General features: G+C 36.1%; 1 protein-coding gene across 1 annotated transcript in view; it reads left to right on the forward strand.

Moving 5' to 3' along the window:
* The window catches only part of ASCC3 (activating signal cointegrator 1 complex subunit 3), a 389,336-nt gene extending 371,051 nt beyond the window's left edge, over nucleotides 1-18,285 (forward strand). Inside the window, exons 38-42 of the mRNA XM_023205913.2 lie at nucleotides 9,163-9,314; nucleotides 10,965-11,112; nucleotides 14,384-14,593; nucleotides 17,201-17,376; nucleotides 17,472-18,285. Of these exons, the coding sequence (XP_023061681.2) occupies nucleotides 9,163-9,314; nucleotides 10,965-11,112; nucleotides 14,384-14,593; nucleotides 17,201-17,376; nucleotides 17,472-17,619 (834 nt within the window). The 3' untranslated portion in view covers nucleotides 17,620-18,285. The remainder of the gene's footprint in view (nucleotides 1-9,162; nucleotides 9,315-10,964; nucleotides 11,113-14,383; nucleotides 14,594-17,200; nucleotides 17,377-17,471) is intronic.
* Nucleotides 18,286-24,328: the final 6,043 nt, after the last annotated feature.

Below are 24,328 nucleotides of genomic sequence, written 5' to 3' on the forward strand. Positions count from 1 at the left end.
TATAGCATTTTAATTATTGACAAAATATTGTATCATTACTTGCAACTGACCTGAACCTTTAAAGGAGTGTACTTTTCTGTCAAGAAAGCTTTTTCGGGTTTTCCCATCATTGTAAAGCTTCTGGGAGCTCTTGAACTAAATAGTGCATTTTCCAGCAGATGTCTAACAACTAATGTTTTAACAAGCTGCCTAGGATCAATTTCCACAATTTTTTAAAATAAACTTTTTGTTTGAGAATAGTTTCATATTTCCAGAAAAGTTGCAAAGATAATACAGAGTTCCCATACAAAATGGAACCTATTTTTCCTCTAGTATTGACATCTTAAATATATTGGTAAGGTACATTTGTAACAATTGATAAGACAATTGTGGCAAATAATTATTAACGAAAGTCTATGCTTATTCAGAATTATTTAATTTTTACCTAATATCCTTTTTCTTTTTAAAATTTTTTTCTTGATATATAATACTTGTACCTATTTTGAGGGTACATATAATATTTTGATACAGGTGTACAATGTGCGATGTTCCCTAATGCCCTTAGTTCTATTCTAGAATCTCATTGTCTCATTGTGGATATCCCTTTAAATTCAGTAGTCATTTCTCAGGCTCCTCTTGGCTCTGACAGTTTCTCAGACTTTCCTGTTTTTGATGATCTTTCCATAGTGTTTTGCATTCTAGTGATACTTTATACATAACAAATTTGTTTTTATAAATTAATGTAATTTTTCTCATTTTGGCATAAATAAATCTCTTTCTTTTAAACTCTGATGACAATATATCATCCCCATGTCATTTAATATGAACAGACATGTATCACTTCAACCTTTGTCATAATCTTATTTTCTCTTTTTTTTTTTTTTTTTTTTTTTTTGAAACGGGGTCTCACTCTATCACCCAAGCTGGTGTATAATAGCCTCAACCTTCTGGGCTCAAGCGATCCTTCCACCTCAGACTCCAAGTAACTAGGACCTCAGGCACATACCACCACACCCAGCAATTTTTTTTTTTAATAGGATCTCACTGTTTCCCAAGCTGGTCTTGAACTCCTGGGTTTAAGTGATTGTCCTGCCTTGGCCTCCCAAAGTGCTGGGATTACAGCCATGAGCCACTCTTCCTGGCAGTGATCTTATTTTCATACATTTATTGTAATCCCTCTACTAACACTAGATACATTAAGATGATGACAAGAGATATGAGGAAAAGGAGGAAAGGTTTCTTGAAGAGGAGGAAGGATAAAGGGAGAAGACAGAGTGTAAGTCTAAAGAATACTAAGAAGGGGAGAGAAGCTGGAGCAATCCGTACACCTCCATGCATACACCCTACAGCCACAGAGACTTGAGGACACTAAGGATTAAATTGACAGATTTCTTAAACTGAAGGTTAGATTTTAGGGGAAATTTTTAAATAATGAGCCTTAGAGTTAGATTCTATTATCCACTTTTTAATGTACCTCTTTATGTACATTTAATGATGTAGATTTTCTTTTAGTAGCCTAGGTCAGTGATGCTATTTTCTTTCAATGAAACTGACTTAATTTTATCACAGTGCTCAATGTTCCTATTTTACTTTTTGGATTATTTAAATCCAGAATTCAGTTGTGTTTCAAAAGATAAGTGCCTGAAGATCAAATGTTAAGATGTAGTTATAACCAAATGGTAGATTAAAATTAATTTTAAAATTTCAGAGTTTCAAAAAATATGTTGATAAAATTTACCCGTGGAGACAATAATCAATTAATACTTAATAATTTTGTCTGGAGTTCGCATTTTTCTGCTATGTGGGAAATGAGGTCAGATGTCAGCCACCTCAGATTCTTTTTGAAGCAAAACAGAATATGCAGAAATCAGCACACTTAATAGAATACAGTGTAATGAGCACATGTATGAAACTGGAAAACCAAAATCAAGCCTTAACTTCATCACTTGTTTACCAGCATGATTACATAGTCACTAAACTTCTTTAAGCTTAAGTTCCCCTTTCTGTGAAGGGGGGTAGTATTAATGCCTGCCTCATAGTTAGTATTGTTGAGTATTAAATGAGAGCCATTAGTGAAAGTGTTGTATGATCTGTGTAATACTATACAAATATTTTCATCACACCATATTGCATACTCTCTACACTGTCTGACTTTATATAATTCACTGGAGCTTTTTACAATATATTCATGGGATTTACTTGATATGAAATATAGAAGATATGTTGTCAAGCTTAAAATGTTAACTTTTTAAAGTATAATCTGCAACTGTGGAAGATAAGAAGAAAAGTGTCTATAGGTTTGGATAAATGTATTCTTTGCAGAAATACTTACACAAATATAAAAATGTGGTTGAATTTAAATGCTAAGACCAAGCCTGTTAGGCTTAGGAAATTCTTAAAATTGATTTGAAATAGATGTTGAGGACATACAGTGTATCCAAGTCATAAAGGATACCTTTGGCTTCAGGAACCCCATACCTTTAAAAATTTCCTTACAGCGACTGCCCATTTTCTAAACTCTAGAGGGGACCAACAGAAGCCCCTCTTTTCTGTGAGTTCTTGCCCATATACCCTGGAAGCAGATAATTTATCTTCCTTTGACCCCAGAAGGGTCTTTTCTCTGTACAGCTTATTTCCTGCTTAGTATGTGCTACCCCTAACCTCAAGGATATTACAGGGTTTTGCTTTTTGGTTGTTTTTGTTGTTATTGTTTTATTTTGTTCTACCCTTGCATGAAGCCAGGTACTTCAGAAGTTCTTAACTTTTCCATATAAAGATGAGGTCTGAGATGTGTTTAGTATGTCTGTTTTTGAATTTTGCCTCTCTCTCTCTCTCCATCCCCACTCCCATTTCTCTCTCTCTCTCCTTCTCTTTCCCTCTCTTACCCTCTCACTCAGATACAGGCGGGCACACACATCACCTTCATTGTAACATTCAACTTAGAAACTCCTGAATTGGCTGATTCTTCTTACTTCCCCAGAATAAAAGTTCTCCAACCATTTCTGTCTTCTCAGACTCCTGCTTGTATCCATGTTTTGTTTTACTTTCAGTGTCCATAAGATTATTTTCTCAACTATCTTCTAAACTCTAGATCTCTTTCCTACTTTCCTCAAACACCAGTTCCTAGTCTTCAGCTCCATCATAGTGGGCTCAACAGATGACCCTTTTATAACATCATAATTACATGCATCCCATATTCCTAACTGTTATAGCTGAACTACTTTAATCATTAACTCATTGATATCACTTGGTATCAAGAAGGTAGTGATTAAAGTAGGCCAAGGATTGTGGTCTCTCTGACCACAGCATCTTTATCAATCGGTTTGACTGAACATTTCTGTTATTCTGATCTGGAATCTCTTATTCCCTTCCTGATTCCTCAATTTAGTCCTCAGTTCCCTTAGTTTATGACTTCACTTGCTACCCTAAACAGCATTGACACCAGAGTTGGCCATTTCAGCAGTAATGTCACTGGTACCCTAATGTTTCTCACCTCCCTGGGTAACTATCGACATTTGAATTCTCAACTTTCACATCTAAGTTATGCATACTTCTTATTGGTGGAAACAATCACAGAACACTGCTAATTGTTTCTACTACAAAGTCATGCTATTGAAACTCACAGCTGCTCTAGTTTTTATTCACGTCTTTAATTCTCTCCAGTGCTCCTTTATGGTACTTCCTCCCAGCAAGAGACATCTCCTCCAACTTACAGAGATGATTGAGACTCTCTAATATAAGTGCTATCAATTTCCCTTCTCTTCACCTCCGAGCTTCTCTCTCTTCATTCACTCTCTGTGAGTGAGGTCTCCAGTGACCAGCAGAAGCCCCTCTTTTCTGTGAGTTCTTGCCCACATACCCTGGAAGCAGATAATTTATCTTCCTCTGACCCCAAAAGGGTCTTTTCTCTGTACAGCTTATTTCCTGCTTAGTATATGCTACCCCTAACCTCAAGGATATTACATTCCACCTGGAAAAATAGAAAGTAAGCTCTGTAAAAACAAATAACTATATAATATGGGCATATTGGCATTTTATTGTTGAAAAATTAAAGCTTACAGAAGACAGAAACCATTAAAAAGCACCTAATCAAACTCCTTGATTTATCAGATGAGGAAAATGAATACTAGTAGTTAAGTGATTTGCCCAAGGTCTTACAGCTAATTTAAAGGCACGATACTCTAAACTCTCAGGCTAACCCTTTTTCTAGTATACCACACCCTCCTTTCAACCAGTACATGTATTCATGAATCATACTACTGATTACACTTCATCCAAACTTACTATTTGCTTACATTCTGTCTTGTCAGGAAAACTTCACAAAGTTTCAATTTATCTAGTGTGCACATTCCTCATAGAACCTTTAATTCTAATTTAGGGCCTCATTCAAAGTCTATACACCCTCCTCCTCCTCGTGAGCTTCATAGGCAATATATTATATTGGTTAAAGCAAGCCCTTTCAAGTCAGGTTCCCCAGAACTGCCATCAGCTGTACCCATTTACCAGCGCTATGCAACCTTAGGCAGTGTCTTCATCTGAAAAATGGTTTAAATTCAAAAACTTACATTAAATGGTTAACAGAGTGTTTGACAAATAGTAGATGTTTAACAAACGTCCATCCTAATCACGAATATTTCAGCAGTGCCTGTGAGACTCCCTTAGCTGCCCTCCCCCTCCCTTTCCAGGTGTCATCTCCAGGTAAACCCCACTCTGCTTACCCTATCTCTGCTCCATGCATGCTGATTTTAATTATTTTGGCTGTGCGTACTTTGTGCCCAGGATTTCTAAGTCCACAGCTCTAGCCCATACACTTTCTCCAGAGCTCATTTTCACCTGAACTTCTTGGCTTCATAGTAGCACCTCACTTAAAATGTGTTCAAAATTAAATTCATCACCTCCTCTCCAGCTCACCTCTCTTCAATAAATGGCAACCTTATTGTTTTTGCTAACTAAAATAAGGTTGTAGTTGTGCTATAATTTTATAAGTGGATACAGTGCTTGAAATCACATTTCCATTCTTCCAGGGCTGGTGATGACAAAGAATTCCGAATCAACAATTAACTGAAATTGATTCCAACTTAATAGAAGAAAGTCTCACACACAGAGTCAGCCCCCATTCATGTTTCCCCAACGCTCAGAATCATCCTAGCTTTGTCTAATAGATAGAGTGCCAAGTAGAAAGTGGATAAGAGGTAAAGGGGGATTAAGTATTTGCCTGATATTAATGCTAAGCTGCTAATGAATGTCAAGGATTATTTATCCTCCTTGTACTAAAACAACCTTTTATTGTTTAGATCGCTGAGTATTAGATCCCTGTAAAGGACTTTGGGGGTTACTTGGGAAACTCAGGCACACTCGCCAGTTGTTACCAAAACCATCCCCAATCTAGGGAGGAGCATATACCTATTAATCCTTATCTGCCAGGAAAACTGCTGTAAAAGGTAGTGAGACACAAGGAACTCATCCTAAGCTCAGTCGTATGAAGTGTATCAGTGCAAACTACCAGGACTCTCAAATCCACTTACCTGGACCATCCCTTAGCCTTAGCCCCTAACAGGTTTGGATCTCTGAATAGTCACATGGGCTTGCCCACTCTAACTGAATACCAGGCTCACATCCTCCAGTTTGGCCTGAGCTGCAGGATCTATCTTTGGCCTTGTTCCCTGCCATCTTGTACAACAGTACCCCCTTATCCTTAGAACATAGTTCCAAGACCCCCAGTGGACGCCTAAAACCATGGATAGTACAGAACCTGATTACCATCAATTAGAACATGTTTCTGTTCATGTCTTCTACCCGTACATTTCATGCCTTTCCAATCTTAACTAAGCATGTATCATGCACTGTGGCATAACTTCTGCAGTTTGAGGTGTGACAACAAAACTAACATGAATTTATTTTTTCTTCTTCACAAATTCATGGATGGACTTATCCTTCCTTCTTGTTGTATGCCTTAGCAACCTCAGCACACGATGTTTTTTGTTTTCTTATTAAATCAAGAACATTCACCTTTTCACTTAAAGGAAGCATGTTACAGCTTCCCTTTGGCGTATTCAGATTACCAGCATCACTACTCTTATATGCCAGAGCCATTCTTAAGTAAAATAAGGGTCTTAGAATATATTCCCCACAGACAAGGGGGTATTACCTTATGTTTATCTGATATTAAAACTTTTTTTTTCTCCTATACCATACTGTCTTTGGTAGATGTGCAATAATTTAGGAAGAATGTTGTTATAATCATTGTAATTAAATGTTTACCTATATTCTTTAATAAATATTTCTTGAGTGCACTGTGCTGGGCTAGAATTACAAGGAATGATTCCAGATTCTTGCCATCAAGAAGCCTGTTCTTTAAAAGACAGATGTGTAAACAGAGGATTACAAAAAGATGATGGTGGAGTGTGTCAAGAACAGCAGAGACATAGGAAAAATACTATCATGCATTGCATAACAGGGTTGAGTTCTGAGAAACGTGCCCTTAGGCAATTTGTTCGTGTGTGACCATCATAGAGAGTGCTTACACAGACCTAGATGGTATAGCCCACTACACACCTAGGCTATGGACCTGTATAGCATGTTAGTGTACTGAATACTGTAGGAAATTGTAACACAATGATATTCATGTATCTAAATGTATTTAAACATAGAAAAGTTACAGAATATATGGTTGTATAGTCTTATGGGACTACTGTTGTATATTTTGGTTCTTTCGTTGTTGATCAAAACCATTATGTGGTGCTTGACTGTACCTACAACTGTCTGGCGACTTCATTGTAAAAAGTAGCATTTGAATGAGACTTGAGGGATGAATAGGAATTTCCCAGAGGGACAAAGTACAGGAATGGTATTTGTTTAGAAAAAAAAAGAAAGAAAAAAAAAGGAGACAGAGAAGGAAACATCTAAAGCAAGGGTTGGTGTGGGAAAATACCAGTAGTTACGTATTGCTCTACTAAGAGTACAGAGTGGGAGGTAGCCAGAGTGAAAAGCAAGGACCAGATAGATGAGAGAATGTTGACTATCTTTCAAAGAAGCATCAGTTTTTTTATCCCCTTCACAGTGTAAAACCATTAAAGAAAAGTAAGCAGAGGAATGATATGATCACTTTTACCTTCTTACAGTTCACTTCCGTAACAATATAAAGTAAATATTGAAAAGAAATTAGATGAGAATAAAGAATAATTATAATGTTCCAGGTGAGAAACGAAGGTCTGCACTAAAGCCATGGGGGCAAAGAGAACAAGACAACTAGGGAGTAATTGAGCAGAGAAACATGTAGCAACGTTTTGGTTCAACTCAGTTGGAGAGCCACAAAACCTTTTACCATCACAGCTTCTTGGTCTCCCCGCTTGCCTTTTCTCTAAATTTAAACAAGATAAATAATAGTTTTCAGTTTATGATATGGCTTTTTTATTTATTTCATATAAGTAGTTAACATGATTTTTTTTACATTTTCACATCTGGATCCTACAGTAAAAAATTGTGGGGAAATCTCTCATAAGTTTTATGAAATCTTTCAACTTCATCATGAAAACTTCAAAGTTAAGAATATATGGTTCATCCATCTAGCTCTTCTAGTATGTGAGCTTTTGGTCTGGAATTTATTTCCAGTCAAGTTGCAATGTAAAATCACAAGTAAAATTGCAATAGTTACTCCACATTGCAAGTTCTGACATCATCATAATACTGCATTAGGTATAATTACTCATTTCTCTTTTCCTTTTCTCTTCCCTTAGTAAGACTCAAGAGTTGTGACTTGTGAACTACTCTTTTTTTGTCTATGAGTAGCATTCATCATGACCTGTTGTCTCATATACTTCAGAGAAAGACAAAGTGTATTATTCTGCTATACAGGGAAAAAGGAAGAATATAAGTAGATTTTCCCTAGATTTATAAATATGTACATTCATACATGTATACACATTCATATACACATACATATATAAATATACCTATTATACCAACATTCTGTCTTTATGATGTATATCTAGCAGGTTAATAGATACTAAAGACCAATTTGACCATGCCGTCACATTAATCATGATATCCAGAAATTTTGATCCATTTCTCTGTAATATACCAAGGAAACAATAGATTCGTTTAGCCAGGTGTTTTTTAACCTCACTTTTTAGAGAGTTTTTTAAACTCACTTTTTAGAGAACAGAGTGGGATATTCAACGCTCAGAAGGAAGATGTTTCTCCATCAACAGTACTAAGTAGCATAGCAAATTAATTTTTCCAACATAATATGCCTTAAAAATTATTTCTAAAAGTCCACTAACAACAGATTTTGTACATTTTATAAATATGTTGCTGTCATTGAGATATTTACTATTAAAATATCATTTTAATTATTTGCTAGGCATATCTGATTTCTCCTATCTTCATATCCTCATTTCCCAAAACAAGAGAGTACAGTACTAAAATTGTATAAAATAGCTACCTAAGATCATGATATTAACTTATGTGTCTTTAAGTCAGCATTCTCCAGAATCTAATTTAATTGAAATAGCTCTGCCTGTGTAAACTTCGCCTTTGTTTAAATAAGATTTCACTGTTTAGTTTTGCCTTAAGCAAATGCAGCCTTTTGTTTGTCCATAAAACATTAGATTAAATGTATAGACTAATATGAATAGCTTCTCTTCATTCTACATGTACCACTAGCAGTTGCCCCCTTTGCTAGTATGTCGTGTGGTGTATTATTGTCATTGAAAACCAGGCCTCTATGTTTAGCCTGTTCTTTGGAGAAAATAAATTTTTGGCAAGAAAAACTATCTCCTTACCATTATTGATTTTAAATTTGAAAGACTACATGAGATTCACTCTTTAAATGCAGCTGCTAATGTTCTTAATACAGTGAATTATGAGTATTTGCTCTCATAGTAAGTACACTGAGTTTTTATCTTTGTTTTAATGCTAGGTACCAGTATTATCTGGCTATCCTTGCTCCCCTAACGAAACTTACTATTTGGTCCTTTGTAGGAAGTAATGTACAGTAAATGCTATGATCAAATTTGTTCCCTGCAATCCAACTGTGGTTTATTTTCTAGTTTCTATGTTGATGAATAATAATTTAGAGATACAATGCTTGGTTTCTTTGTTTTTTGTTAAAGCTAACATCAGAATCCCTGTGAAGGGGGCAAGTACCATGTTATTCTTGTAACGTGCATTTTCCCTGTTCAGGCAATGCTGGACGTGGCTGCAAACCAGGGCTGGCTGGTGACTGTCCTGAATATCACCAATCTGATTCAGATGGTGATCCAGGGTCGGTGGTTAAAAGACTCTTCTCTTCTTACACTGCCAAACATAGAAAACCATCATCTTCACCTTTTCAAGTAATTGTTTTACTTTTCAATGTAATTGTTTTGTTTTAATTTCAAAAAAATATATTTGTTATATATGTAGTCACTGAAATTTTATGTTATGGAGAATACTGATTATTGACATGGAAAATACTCCTGTTTCCCAGAGTAAGACATGGCCAACTGACAGAACATTTTTGTTTGGAATTTGATCATCAGTCCCAAGCTGAACTATAATTTAAACTTCTCCTATCTAAATCATTTTCCATTTGAAGCACTGGATACATTTTTTTCTTAATTGCGTTTATTCTTTTACAATATCAATCTTCATTTAAGAAGACATCATTAAAATGCTTTGTGATCTAAAGCAAAATAAATGGCCAATGTCTGTTATTTTTGAAGAGATTTGAAATACCTGAAATCCATTGTAAAAGTAAATTGTGCATCTGTAAAATGTCCCAAACTAGGTAGTTACATATATTAGGAGCTCAAGATATAACCTGTATGTAAGAGTTTATGTTAGCATCAATTATTTAACCCATAAGTCTCATGTACATGACTGAAACATATTTGTAAGGAAAAGAACAGTGTCTAATACAAGCAGGGTTGGCAATGTTTAATTGGAAATGTTTCTTTCACACCAGTGTTTCACGCCAGTTGAGAGATAATTTGCAGCCAAAATATTGGTTCACAGTCATGTAGACAAGCAAAACAATCTGGCTGTAGCTTGCCATCATGCACTCCGTACTCCTGTTCATCCGGATAAGGGGTGGCAGTTATTTGAGACATCTAGACACAGATGCCAACAAGAACCTCAGGCACACACGAAGTCTCCTTAGGAAAGTCCCTCAATTTGACTCAAATATATTGGGTTCCAGGGCAGTTGTCTCCATGGTACTTGGGTTCCTACCATGGGATGTCCCTAGAAACTAAAAGACACTTATGCCGTAGCAGCAGCAAGTGGCATGGGGTGAAAGGCAGATAACCTCCTCTGTGTGTCTGCAGCTCAGTTTCAGGAGCCCTTCCAGTATGGTATAAAAGTTACGGGAGTAGGGTTTCAGCAGTAAAGAACACACATTAAGGTACTACCACACATAGCACGCAGGTCTGCTATGGAGGCTGCTTGGGACCTAAGAGATTTGATACAGTTTTCACAGCACTCTTAAGAGTTTCAATTATATTTTTCTTCTTACTGGAATATTTAGGTGGCCTGTGTTTCTGGGATCTAGCACTACTTATGCTGTAAATCTCAAAAATTCTCAAAATGAACTTTTAGCTTTATGTTCCCAACAACTTATAATTTAAAACTTTATTTAAGTAATTATATTAAAGACATTTGCTGCACCCATTAAGCACATTTCAGGGATCCGGATCAGTACTTCATGTACATGGAAGCATTACTTCACATTAGTGCCTTCCTGTAGAAAGACACCCAGTGTCTGTGAACCCTAAGTATTTACTGAGCCCACACATAATTAATACATTTTATGTAGTGATAACAGTACTGCCTAGGGCTGTTATCCATACAGAATGCTGGCTGAATTTTTAAACTTAGCATAATGGTCTTAAAATGTCATTTCTTAATTGAAACAAAAGAAGTTATCATTATATAAACCACCATTGTCAGAAAATCATCTTTCTGCTATGAAATAATTAGTTGCTTGGTTCGATGTTATTTCCTAGGAAATGGAAGCCAGTTATGAAGGGCCCACATGCTAGGGGTCGGACCTCCATCGAGTGCCTTCCTGAACTGATCCATGCCTGTGGAGGTAAAGACCATGTATTTAGCTCCATGGTAGAAAGTGAGCTACATGCTGCAAAAACAAAACAGGTAAGACCATCTCTTAAGTGTTTTGAAGGCTCCCCTACTCAGAGGTGTACCATGAGTTTTCTAACTTAAAGAGCATGGATTTTGGAACCAGGCTCACCTTGAGTTAAATTGTCTCTGCCATTTACTACTATGATTATGAACATGAAAACATATATGTCTCAAGAAGTTCTTGTGAAAATTAAGGAAGACACTCTTATGTAAACTGCTTTATACAGTTCTTGACACAGAGTAAGAACTCAATAAATGAATACTAAAAATAATGACAGTAATAGTAACTAATAGTGGTATTTGCATTACGAGCAGTTGTTTCAGTATAAATGCTACTAAGCTGACTGTGAAAAGCCTCAAGTAGCTTGTCCATCACTTGGCTGCATTATCCTAGCCTTCTACTCCCTCTCTTCAGGGTAGTGTTTCCTTCGGTATGCTTGGTATACTTTCATGCAATTCCCTCAGTTATTTGTTTATGCCCCTCTCTTATTATAATCACTTTGTTTCTAGATCCAAAAGTATCCTTTCAAATAAACCGTGTGTGTGTGAACCATATAACTTACACAGAAAGCTAAATCTATATCGTGAAAAACAACACGGATCATGTCTCCAAACAATCTTTAGGAAGACCAAAAATATGAATGAACAATGCCAGAAATATTTGGCTATCTAGACTTTAAGTCTTAAGCAATTTTACCCTAAACATGTCAAAGTAAACGTTCAGGATTTATAACATAATTACATATTGACTTGCAAATGCAGGTATTAAAGAAACTTCTAATGTCTTTTTCTTTTTTTTCCAAGGGGAACTTATTTTTGATCAAGACTTGGAAAAAGTGTAACAGGCATTAACGTCTGATTGACTGTTCAGTTTCTGTTGAACCCAAGATTGGCACCAAATACTATTTAAATATTCATAATAAATGCCTACCTTTCTAACTAAATTACCATCGAAATTATGAATAAAAACAATATATTTAAATCACAACAAAGCTTCTGTTAGCAACAACAGATTTCCAACATAACATACATTGATTTCAAGCCAAGTTTTAGATATGATGAAAAATTAGAACATTGTTATAATTAGTTCAGGGAGAACTCAGAAGTAAACTTACTTAATTTATTTGCATAAATTGCCATTCTGTTATCTTTAAAACCAAATGCAAATTGGCTCTGTCTGATATGATGATGGTTATTTGGCTCAAAAGTGCTTCAATTTGCAGAGCAATCTGGTGCCGGCTCTGCAGTGAGGCGATCCCAGGTAACATACAAATCCTGAATTATTCCAGAAATTAGTATGTTTAAAGCATCAATTTAAGTGCTAATTGCAGTAGTAATGAGAAAAAGCAGTACGACTGTGAGATTTGCATCTTCTACCCCATCAGTATGCCTGGAACGGCTGCTGACTGGCAGAGGATTTGGCTGCTAATTAAATAATTGTATGCATGGCAGTGCTCTTGCCTGATTCAATAGATGAAGATTAATCCTCAGATAAATATGTTTGGCTGGTATTGAAATGTCTTAGCAGTTTCTTTAAAATAGTTCATGTTTTATATACATAAATGTATATACATATATATATATCTCCAATAAATATATGTGTACACATTGTAGATTGAAAATAATAATAACATTAAGTCCTACAAAAAATTACATGTATATAAAAGCCAGATATGACATTTGGGGACTTTGTAAAGTAAAATCTCAATGAATTACTGATAACAAAACATTATATTGGTAGCCAATTTAATGGTACAAGTAAAGAAACATATCAAGTCTTGCTTCATGTGGTAAATATCACTTGTGCTGTCTGACAAAGTCAAATGCTTTACAGAAATTGTGTTTTTAAGTCCCCTTAACCACTTTTCCAGACTGGCCAGTCCTAGAAGAACATCCAGTGGTACAGCTTACTATACTTGGTGACTATGGGTTCTAGCAGGGGATAGACCATCCTTTATACTTGAAGTACACTCTTTTGCTTGACTATTTCAAAATCCAGTTCAAGACATGATTTCAGATTCATAAGACAAGTTATAGGATTGGAGTTGAATTGAAAATTTGCATTGAATTTACATTTTTTTTAATTCCTAAGGGGTAGTTTGGTTCATCAGGGCTACTTCATTTCAATTAGGTATACTCAGCAGCAGTAAGCAAGATCAAAGCCTATAAGGAAATCTATAGTATGTATTAAACGAATAAAAGGAAAACCAAAATTAAAATACCGTGTACTTTTAAAAACTAATATAGAAGGTAACAACTGATTTAAAAAAAAGAAAAAAAAAAAGCCAATGTCTTGAGAAGTTTTCTTGACTAATGCTGATATTGCCATAGAATTGTATATGTTAGAAAAAGATGACCTCAAGTTTCTTTTGTTACATCTTTTCTGTAGACCTAGGTATTCATTCATTCATTCAACATTGGTGAGCACTTGTTATTTGAATACTGATTTTTCACAAATATCTTTCCACTTCAAAAGCAGTATAAAATTAGGTAAAATATATTTTAATGTGTCATTTTAATTGGTATTCTCAGCATAATGATGCCAAAAATTCCTATTTGTTTCTAGAAGGAACCCTAGACTTACAGAATTCCTTGTGAAATATAGAATATAAAGAAATTTTTTTTTTCAGAATAAATAGGACAAATTTGAAATAGGAGCCAAAAAATGTACAATAAGTGGTCAATGGAGGATTCTAACATCAATTATTCAATTACAAAATTTTTTTCAGATTGCCCATTTATCCCCAAGTAATGCTGTCCATCTTAGAAGCCACATGAATATCTGAATAGATGCTTCTCTAAAACAAACCAGTTCGACAACAAACATTTTTTAACTTGTTTTATTTTGGTATAGTCAACAGCTGCTCAATATCAGGAGGGATTTACAATAAAGGAATCACAAGTTTAAATAATGATAAGCCCTCTTTTAGTTACTTTTACAACGACATTAAAAAGACTAAAAGCACAATATTTTTACACATACATGCGTATAGCCACAAGTATAAGAAAAATTGAGGACATCTGAACAAAATCACTGGATTATGTTAATGTTAATATCCTAGTAGTAATAAGTACCATAGTTTTAAAAAATGCTACCTTTGGAGGAAACTGAGTAAATGGTCCACAGAATGTCTCTGTATTATTTCCTGCAACTGCGTTGGATCTAGAATTAATCTCAACATTAAAAGGTTGATTTTTTTCTAAAAGCACACTATTTCTTAGTTGATCATTGCATTTCACATAAACTCTTCCTTTATTATGTTACTTTTCTGTTTTTATTTAGGCATGGAATTTCTTATCTCACTTGCCAGTGATAAATGTTGGCATAAGTGTCAAAGGCTCATGGGATGACTTAGTTGAAGGACATAATGAACTCTGTGTCTCAACTCTGACTGCAGACAAACGAGATGACAACAAATGGATCAAATTGCATGCTGACCAAGAGTATGTGCTTCAAGTCAGCTTGCAGAGAGTCCACTTTGGGTTCCACAAGGTATAGTGTTTGGTTTCCATTCTCAAATATTTCACACCAAATACCAGCATGCGCCACCACACATATCTGTTATATGACTAATGCGCCCGTGTCATTCATGAATCCTGCTTTCTCAACTGGTCTTAAGCAGCAAGAGTTAGTCTTTTGAAATTCGTGAGTTCTCCTCATGTGCCATTTTTCAGCCCCAGAAAATCTACCTTACATAAGAATATGTTGCCTAGAGTTCTATTCTCAAAGTATGGTATACGGACAGTCCAGCAGAATTTCCTGAAGGGCCTTTTAAAGTGCAGATTCCTTGGCCCCACTCCAGACTGGCTGAATCAGAACCTCAAGGGGGGGATCTCAAAATCTATACCTTCACTCAATACTCCAGATGATTTTTAAGGGCCTTAAAGCTTGAGCGGTACTGTAGCCCTAGAGGCACTTTGGTGTACAGGAACCGCATTGGGCTAGATATAGATGAGACTGAAGCTTTACCACTTAGCTCTGTGAATTTGAATAAGACATTAAGCTTTTCTGAGCCTCAGTTGCCATATCTGCCTGCGTCCTTCCTTATAATGCATAGAAGAGCTTTGTCAATGTTCATACAGGCCAAAAATGTACAGTATTTTTATTTTAGATTACTATGCTATTTTCTGTTGCCTCTGACACCAAAATTAATTATCTGGTCCTCTAAGAATATTAGTACACAGCATGTGGGCAGATTGGTTTTTAGTGCCATAATAATTAAAATAAGAAAGAATTAGTCTTCTTTATGGTCCAGTGGATTCAGGGCTTTCCCATATCTAGAATAAGCCCTCAGGGGTGAAGCTGTAGTTCATTAGTATTGCCCCTTCTGTTCTCACACACAAAATGATCAGTAACTTTCTATTCGTACAATATTCTTTCAGTATTGTACCTTCAAGTCTCACCTCATTTGATTTCTAATTCTAAAAAATCTGTCAGTGTAAGTATTAACTGATTGGCCTCTGGCATTTCAGAGACTTTAATATGAGCTTTTTTTTTTTCGATACACAGTCTCACTGTGTCACCCAGGCTTGGCTCACTGCAACCTCCACCTCCCAGATTCAAGCATTTCTCCTACTCCAGCCTCCCAAATAGCTGGGTTTTACAGGCATGTGCCACTACACCGAACTAATTTTTTGTATTTTTAGTAGAGATAGGGTTTCACCATGTTGACCAGGCTCATCTCGAACTCCTGATCTCAAATGATCCGCCTGCCTCTGCCTCCCAGAGTGCTGGGATTATAGGCATGAGCCACCACACCTGACCTTAATATGAGCTTTTGTTTGTGTGTTTGAGATGGAATTTCACTTATGTTACCCAGGCTGGAGTGCAAGGGTGCAACATCAGCTCCCTGCAACCTCCGCCTCCCGGTTCAAGCAATTCTCCTGCCTCAGCATCCCGAGTAACTGGAATTACAGGTGCCTGCCACCATACCTGGCTAATTTTTTGTATTATGTTGGCCAGGCTGGTCTCGAACTCCTGACTTCAGGTGATCCACCTGCCTTGGCCTCCCAAAATGTTGGGATTACAGGCGTGACCCACTGCACCTGGCAATATGAGCATTTTAGAGGACTTAATGTACTCCAACTTATTAAAAAAGTAATATAAACTAATACTATTAGTAATCATAAAAATAGCAATAATCATAAAGATAAAATCATGGGAGAAAACTATGATTTTTTTACCTTAATATTCTATGTATAACTTAGATTTAATCATGCCAGAAAATCTCTTAATTTTTGTTTCTGAATGCTGTAAAAATATATTACTCTCTGACCCCCTTTTGAAATAAGTGAAACATCTCCCTCTAGAATACTGAATGAAGTCTGAGAATATATCATTATTACTATATTTTATTATGCCATAAAGTCATTGTCTTAAAGAATCGTTAGAATAATCTTGCATTTTATAAAAATTGATCTAAAATAAAGACCTCAAGTGCGATCATTATGTTTATATCTAATTTGGATTGTGGTGATTAATATATTTTACAAATTACTTGACTTAAAATTGCCCATTTCTCAGAGAAGGGACTCTTTAATATTACCATATTAGAATATATGCTTATTTATGTGAGTTTTTTTTCTTGAAAGAGGGGGAAAGTATGTATTTGATATAGTACTCCTCATGTTGGGGTCCAGAGTCCAGTCTTGATTGGCTTTGTGTTTTTGTTTATTTGTTTGTTTGTTTTCTTAAGCATTCTTTTTTTGTGAATAAGGTTTTGGAAGATTTGGTTAACATGGTTATGTCTCAATTTGTTCATCTACCAATGTGGTATTAAAATTAATTGTAGGAATAGCATGAGAATTTGCTAATTGAATGTCAAGATCCAGAGTTTTTTATTCTAACTAGCCAAATATTCTGATACTTACAACCACAAACTAGTATCTATAACATGCTCTGAGAATCTTGAGATAAGTTAAATAATTGCATATCAAAGACACCAAACCAGAATGGAAGAAAATTTAAAACATCTCAGATACATATGGTGAACTATGTAGATGTATGGCTTTCAAGTAACACAACGTAGCCTTAACCACAACCAAGTGGTATAGAAAGTCTAGATATTTTTAATGTTGTATCTTTTTTTCTGGTTTATAGGGAAAGCCAGAGAGCTGTGCAGTTACTCCTCGGTTTCCCAAATCAAAAGATGAAGGATGGTTTTTGATATTAGGAGAAGTGGATAAGAGAGAACTTATTGCTTTGAAAAGAGTAGGATATATTCGAAATCATCATGTTGCTTCCCTTTCTTTTTATACCCCTGAAATACCTGGAAGGTAAGAAGAATCCTACTACCAAAGTTCTGAAAGAATTAAATATGATTGTGATTACAAATGTGGTTTTACATTTTTATTCTATTTTTATATTTTAGATATATTTACACATTATATTTCATGAGTGACTGCTACCTTGGCCTGGACCAGCAGTATGACATCTATCTCAACATTACACAAGCGAGCCTTTCTGCACAGGTCAACACTAAGGTCTCTGATGCCCTCACTGACCTGGCATTGAAGTAACCTGACCTGAACAATCCATTTGAAAGGAGTGGCTAAGAATTCTCATTGTTCAGTCATCTAGACAACATCGAATTACTTGATGTTTGCCTTGAAAGGATCAACTTCTAACCTCAGCCATCCAGGAAATTGACAGTGGCTGCAGTATTGACTCCAGTGACATAAAGTTAACCACAGTGGCCTTTTAACAAATGTTGCCTTTTATAATGTTATCTTCATGAGATTCTTGATATGTGAGATGAAAAAGCATGTAGAATAATCTTTTAATTTGTGTATATTTGAGATGATATTTAGGAGCTATCAGTCAAATTTTACATCTCACAATGTACTGTTTACATGAATATTGGCTTTTTCTTTTTTAAGGAAAACTGCATTGAGGTGTGACAAGTGTTAGGACTTGTCACAGATTTCTAACTCTGCCACATAAAATATAAATATAAACCTGTAAGGTGATACACAGTGTGTGTTGTTAGCAAAATTTATACTTTGATATGATTACATGTAGAAGTAGCTTCAAGAATTTCTTATACTCATAAATATTTTAATAATATGTGATGTAAAATTATATTATGGAGCCTAATGATGATAACAAAGAAAACAGAATATACTGATCTTAGAAAATGTAGATACGGTTAACTGGGAAATAAAATATAGAGTGACACTTCAAGACCAATTGACTCAATGTTTTTGTCTGCTTCCTTTCCATAACATCCCCTTACTCATCTGTTCTTTTCTTTCCCTTCTACTTCGAGGCTTTATTTCCATTATCTTTCTGACATATTTATTTACACGAGGAGAGAAGTATAATCTAATTCATGTTGTAACACTTACAGATCATATAGTACAATTATTTATCTTTATGCTGTCCTGGACAAATCTGAGACAGAAAATTTTGGACCCCTATGGGTCAAAGAAAATTTCTCTATGTGCAAACAAATTCCATCTTGAAAAATACTTTTTCAAGCTAAAAACTTGTTAAAATTCAATGTTTATATAATATGCATTCTAGAGGAATGAAATTCTACCTTTGTGAAATAATTTCAGTTTTCTTAGCCCTAAAATGAATTATTTTAAAACATTTTCCAATGTAACTGTTACAAGTAGTAGAATTTCAGTGTTTCTGGAATTGGAATGTATTGCTTGTATATATCCTTTTCCATGCTTAAATAAAAAAGAAGAAGAAATAAAAGTAGGTTGCAGGGGAACCAGGCATTCACTTCCCAAAATTAAATCTAAATAACTATTGCGAGCAAACCAAGTATAGTGAGAATGAGGACTCTAGTCTGAGAAATTTACTTCATATAAAAGTTCTCTCTGTTTTTTCTTTGGCAAAGTTTATTACCTAATTGAAATTTATATCTTAAACACTGTTTTAGTGGAATTAAAAGAAAATGAAGATTATATATAGATAACAATCACCAGTCCATACAGGAACCTGAGGGGTAACAATCTCACTGATTTCGTGTTTACCAACATCATTACTTTTTATTAGACAGCAAGCAGACTTGGGAGGTCTCCTTCACTGGACATATGACACAGGACATAGGAGCAATAAGAAAGTATTTCTGTTGTACCCATTAGAGAGAAGAGAAATAATGTGACAAATTTAAGTTAATCTTATTCCAGTGAGTGACCAACAGTATCTACAACTTTATCCACACTCATTACTCAACAAAAATTGTAGCGTTAAATGTGTCTTACAACAGGATATATGCCAACATAATCAGATTAGTACTACTGTTTACAGATCTGCAAGTCATTAACTTCTCATAACTTTTTTATTGGCCAAGAATTTTGTCAGTGTTTAAAATAATTCCAAATCCTGATTATTGAGAGAATGCATTTGTTCTAAAGTGTCTTGCGGGGTTTTGTTTTCGTGAAGAGAAATATTGTGATAAAATAAGGGCTGTGTTAAAAAGTGCTTTCTTAACTGATGTACCTCCAACCCACTTATCTCAGAACATGCACCTCTGGGCTGGCTATTATACTATACAACTCTGTTTTCATGGCAGGTCATTTCATATTTCTCTGGAGTTTATCAACTCAAAATAATTGAAGTTCCAGTCAAGGATTTGTTGTAGGCACTGTGTTTAGTATTCTGATACCCACACGAATCAGAAACACATCCTGCCTTCAAAAAGGGTAGCCTGGTGATAAAAAGATATTCATAATTATAATAAAAAAGTAATTGCACTAATACTAGTGATGGGGGAAATGCTATGGGAGTTCAGAGGTAAAATATTACTTAGAAAAATCATGAAGTGACATTTAGGCTGTTTTTAAGATGCTTAGAATTGGGAAGGCACAGACAAAAGAGGACATTCCAGGTCAGGTAGAACAGCATTAGCAAAATTTAGAGCTAGCCCAGCCTAGAGTGGCTAGGTCTGCATTCTCAGAGACGTGAAAGGGATGAATGGACAAGACGAAGGGGAAAGTCTGTGAAGTGACTATGAATTAGAGAGTGAAAGACCGTAACTCTTATGTGAATACAATGGAATTTCTTGGCAAGTCACCAGAGGTTAGGGTTTGGCTATGTAGGAGCTTTCTTTATGAAAATTAATCTGGCCTAGATGTAGAGATGATATGACCAAGCAAGGAAGTGTAGCAAGAAAACCAAGGAAACAACATTCAAAACCTAACTGCAGTAAGGAGTCAGGAAGGACCAGAGAAGGTTATGATGAAGAACATTCTGAGAGTGGAACAGACAACCAGTGCAGAGAGGAGACAACCAGGAGCCTGGCAGGACACGTGTCCATATCTGTGGTGGGTGATGGGTGCTACATACTGACAAGAGGTCAGGGAAGTGAGAACCAAGTCAAGGGTCCTGACTTTGAGAGCGGTGGATCATGAATGATTGTTAGGAGAGTAAGTTTAGCTAAATAGGAAGAGAGGAAGCTGAGATTTCAGGAGGTGAGGACCAGAGTGGGCAATAAGAAAGGAGAGGCAGTGAATGAAGAAAGTAATTCTACAGGTTTCGTTCAGCAAAGATCCAGTGTTATCACCTGCATTGAAGAAGGTGATGATAGAGCAGACAGGGATTGTTAAGAATCAGCTTGTTTCCTCTCAACATTCTCCCCTGCAACCACCATTCCTGAACACAAACAAATATATGTATTTGCCCTCATCCCCACCATTACCACCATCAAGCTGAAAACTAAAACTCCTCACACATTTCCCAAAATAACTTGGGTCGTCCTTAATCTTACTCAAGTCAGGGTGGATTCCAGTTCCCTTGCTAAGAGGCCTTCCTCTTTCTTGTTACATTTAGAAACAACTGGAATTCAACTATCATAAACAACCTTCACATCCCCATGACCCCAACACCAAAACACAGGAGACTTTAAGTGTGGGGATCCTTCAGTCCCAATAATAAGAAAATTTAAAGAGGGAACCTACCTAGTTCCTTGACGTGAATAAGGAGCCCTTCTCATACTTTAAAATTCCACTGCTAACTTTGATGGGAAGAGGATACAGCGGTGGGATATTCAGTCACCAAAAATCATCTGTCTTTTCTTCCCTTTACACATACAAACAACGCAGCGAAGTCCAAATATGCAAGATTGACCCGCTCCCTCAAATTTTGACTGCCCCTTCTCACGATTTAATCCAATAGCCTTAGAAAATTGCGTGTCACTTCCCAAGGACATGCTCCACACACATACCTCCAGTTGCTCAGGACCAAAACTTTGGGGTCATTACTGACTCTGCTTTTCTAATCGAATAGAAATTTAATTAGAAAACCTCAACCTACATCTAACCTGTCAGCAGACCTTTTCAGCTCTACCTTTGAAATCTATCTGAAATCCAGCCACCTTCCCCACTGCCACCCTATCCACTCCACCTCCTGGCTGGCCTCTCTGCTGCTACTCTTGCCCCTTTTCAGTCGTTACACAACAATTTGGTTTTGAAACATAGGTCTGGTCATGAGTTCACTCTGCTCAAAAGCTTCCAGTGCCTTTCCATCTCAAAAGCCAAAATCCTTACAGTACCCACAAGGTCCTGCACAGTGTTGCCTTCCCTCACTACCCTCTGGCCCTCCTGCTCGCTACACACCAACCACAGGAGTCACCTCCCTGCTTGTGGAACTTGCCATTTCTACTCCCTCACTTGGATGACTGTTGCCCCTAATCTCCTTATGTCTCACCATCTTATTTTAAATGGCAAGCCCACAAAACTTCCCTAACCCCCCCTCCTGTTTGGTTTTTCTTCATTGTTTTATCAACACTATTAAAATATGTGTTGGTTTATTATTAGTCTCCTCTGACTATGCTTCAGGAAAGCAGGGATTTTTGTCACTTCTGTTCACTACTACAAAGAAGGACCTATATTTCCTGGCATACAGTCGCTCAATAAATACTTTCTGAATGACTAAATGAACACAGAAGCACACGGGAATTCTAAACTATCCCCCCGCAACCACCACCACCGCCGCCACTGCCTCCATACACAGAGTTAACCACCTGTTCTTCCAAAGATTACAAGTACTGTCACACTCACCAAAAGCAAGGTACTAACTGATCGTCTTGTATCTTTTGTCAACAGAGCAAAGGTATATTTAAGTTAAGTGGTAGTTTTATGATGATGATTGTTATAACTTATGGAAAAGGAGAATGAGTTTTTGTGTAGTAATGGATCTTAGGGATTACAGATCTTTTAAAACTTCCGATAATCATAGAATCTTTCTCACCTGAAGTTTTGGCTCTCTGTCTTCTCTCCCCAGACCCTTTCCTTCCCTCCATCACTGCTGCTATTTACAGTGAAAAGACCCCCAAATAGGAACTCCATATAGTTAAGAATATACATTGATAATAATTTTGGGCCTTCTGTTTTTAGAAATAATCCAAAATGAGTAGGCAGAAATTATTTCATGAGCTAGCTTCTTAAAAGAAAAACCTGAATTAAGTTGCGCATCTTTCAATTGAGTATTACTGAATATAGAACTTGGCTTCAGAGATGTGTATTAAGCCCTTGGATTAACTTTCTTTTTCTGGCTTCAGAAATAGAAATTCTAAGTCTAAGCAACACAGGAGATAAAAACATTTTGAGTTTTGTAAGTTTTAGTTATATTATTTTCAGGTGTCAAAAGTGCTGAGAATGAATGTTGATTCCAGGATGTCCTGGAAGCCTGTTTTTTAAGCAGTAGAGGAACAGCTATCATGAGTTCTGGAAAGATTTAGCCCCACAATTTCCGCTTCAGTCCTTCCGCTTTTCATCAAGGAGCATTCTGTACAATTTCTGAAAAATAAATTTCAAATTTGAGGCCTTTAAATGAAGTTTCAGGGGTTCTATTTTGCTTGAATATTCTTCCCAAGACTTTGCATTCCAATTTGAGAAAGATCTTGTGGGGGTGCTACTCAGATATTAGATCCAGGCTGACCCAAGGTCAAGCTTTTGGCTAAAAAGACAGCCACATTTGAATGGATACTTAAATTTCTATTGTTATTCTTCGATTGCCCTATGATTTGGAGAATTTGTTTAAAATGCACCTGATTAAAGTTTCCTAATACTGTGGCTGTAAGTTGTTAACCATTCCATAGAGACTTCCTGAAGAACATGATGGACTGTAGATCACACCATGTTGGTTGAGCAGAATCACAACTTCTAATTAAAAGTTATTTGAATCCCCCAAACCCATGTTTCTTTACTTGTTACTTTTATTACTTGGGTGTCCTTTATTTTACTGGGACTTGCTAAGCCATGTAGGTGCCACTCCTGAACATTGAAAACAAGTATAGTCACCTTGAATGATCATACTTTTTGGTTCCAAGTTACACTGGAAGGAGTTTGTAATGATGAGGATTGCAGAGTTGATCTAAGATGAATTTCATGTGTGAGCTTTCATCCCAAGTGTGGCTGGCTGTTGGCCTCAGAGAACTGTACTTTCCAGGATGTAGAGGATTGTTGTAGCTGGTTTTGGAACTACCTGCAGCTGATGGTTCATTTTTCCAAAAGGCCTAGAGGGTGCCAAATGTTATTCCTTTGAGGGATGAATGGAGATCCTGAAATAACCAAATAATTCCTGAGAATTAGACAACTAATAATGCTGAATAATACTGACTACCATAAAAAACAAAACCGCTTTTCTTATGATGACATTAACTGCAATCAAGAGATTCTAAAAATGTTCTTTATGTCAACACACCAGGATTGGTGCATATTCTCCAAAGTTCACCTAAAAGTTTATTCACCTAAAATGACTCAATTTATTTGAATGTATAAGTTCTAGGTTTGTGATTGCTTTTTAGTGAAATTACATGCGTGGATTATTTTTTTTTTTTAAATGTCACCAGAGTGGATCACCAAAAATATTAAGTACGTTTAAATTACAGAAGAGAAAGTTTGGATTGAAGTAAGAGGAAAAAAATACAAAATCTTCACAACACAATTTTAAAATAATGAACAAGCAAGCTACCAATGGATATCTTTATTTATCAAACATGATCTGCCCCAGCATAGCTATCTCTTTCCACTGGGCTCCTGGACACACTGGAAGCCCATCCTTGAATACTTCTTTAAATGTCTGAAATTGATATTGCATCAAAATGTCTAGTAGTAATTTTAACAAAGAATGCCAGCAACTTCAAATGAGCTTTTGAATAAGCTCAAGTACATACAAAAGTGGCCTAATTACAGGCTGTCTACCAGGAATGTGTGTCTCTACCTGTGTTACTTTAACTGGGAATTATTATCAGGAAGTATATTTGTCTATCAG

The sequence above is a fragment of the Piliocolobus tephrosceles genome, chromosome 5, assembly GCF_002776525.5.
Source record: "Piliocolobus tephrosceles isolate RC106 chromosome 5, ASM277652v3, whole genome shotgun sequence".
NCBI lineage: Eukaryota > Metazoa > Chordata > Mammalia > Primates > Cercopithecidae > Piliocolobus > Piliocolobus tephrosceles.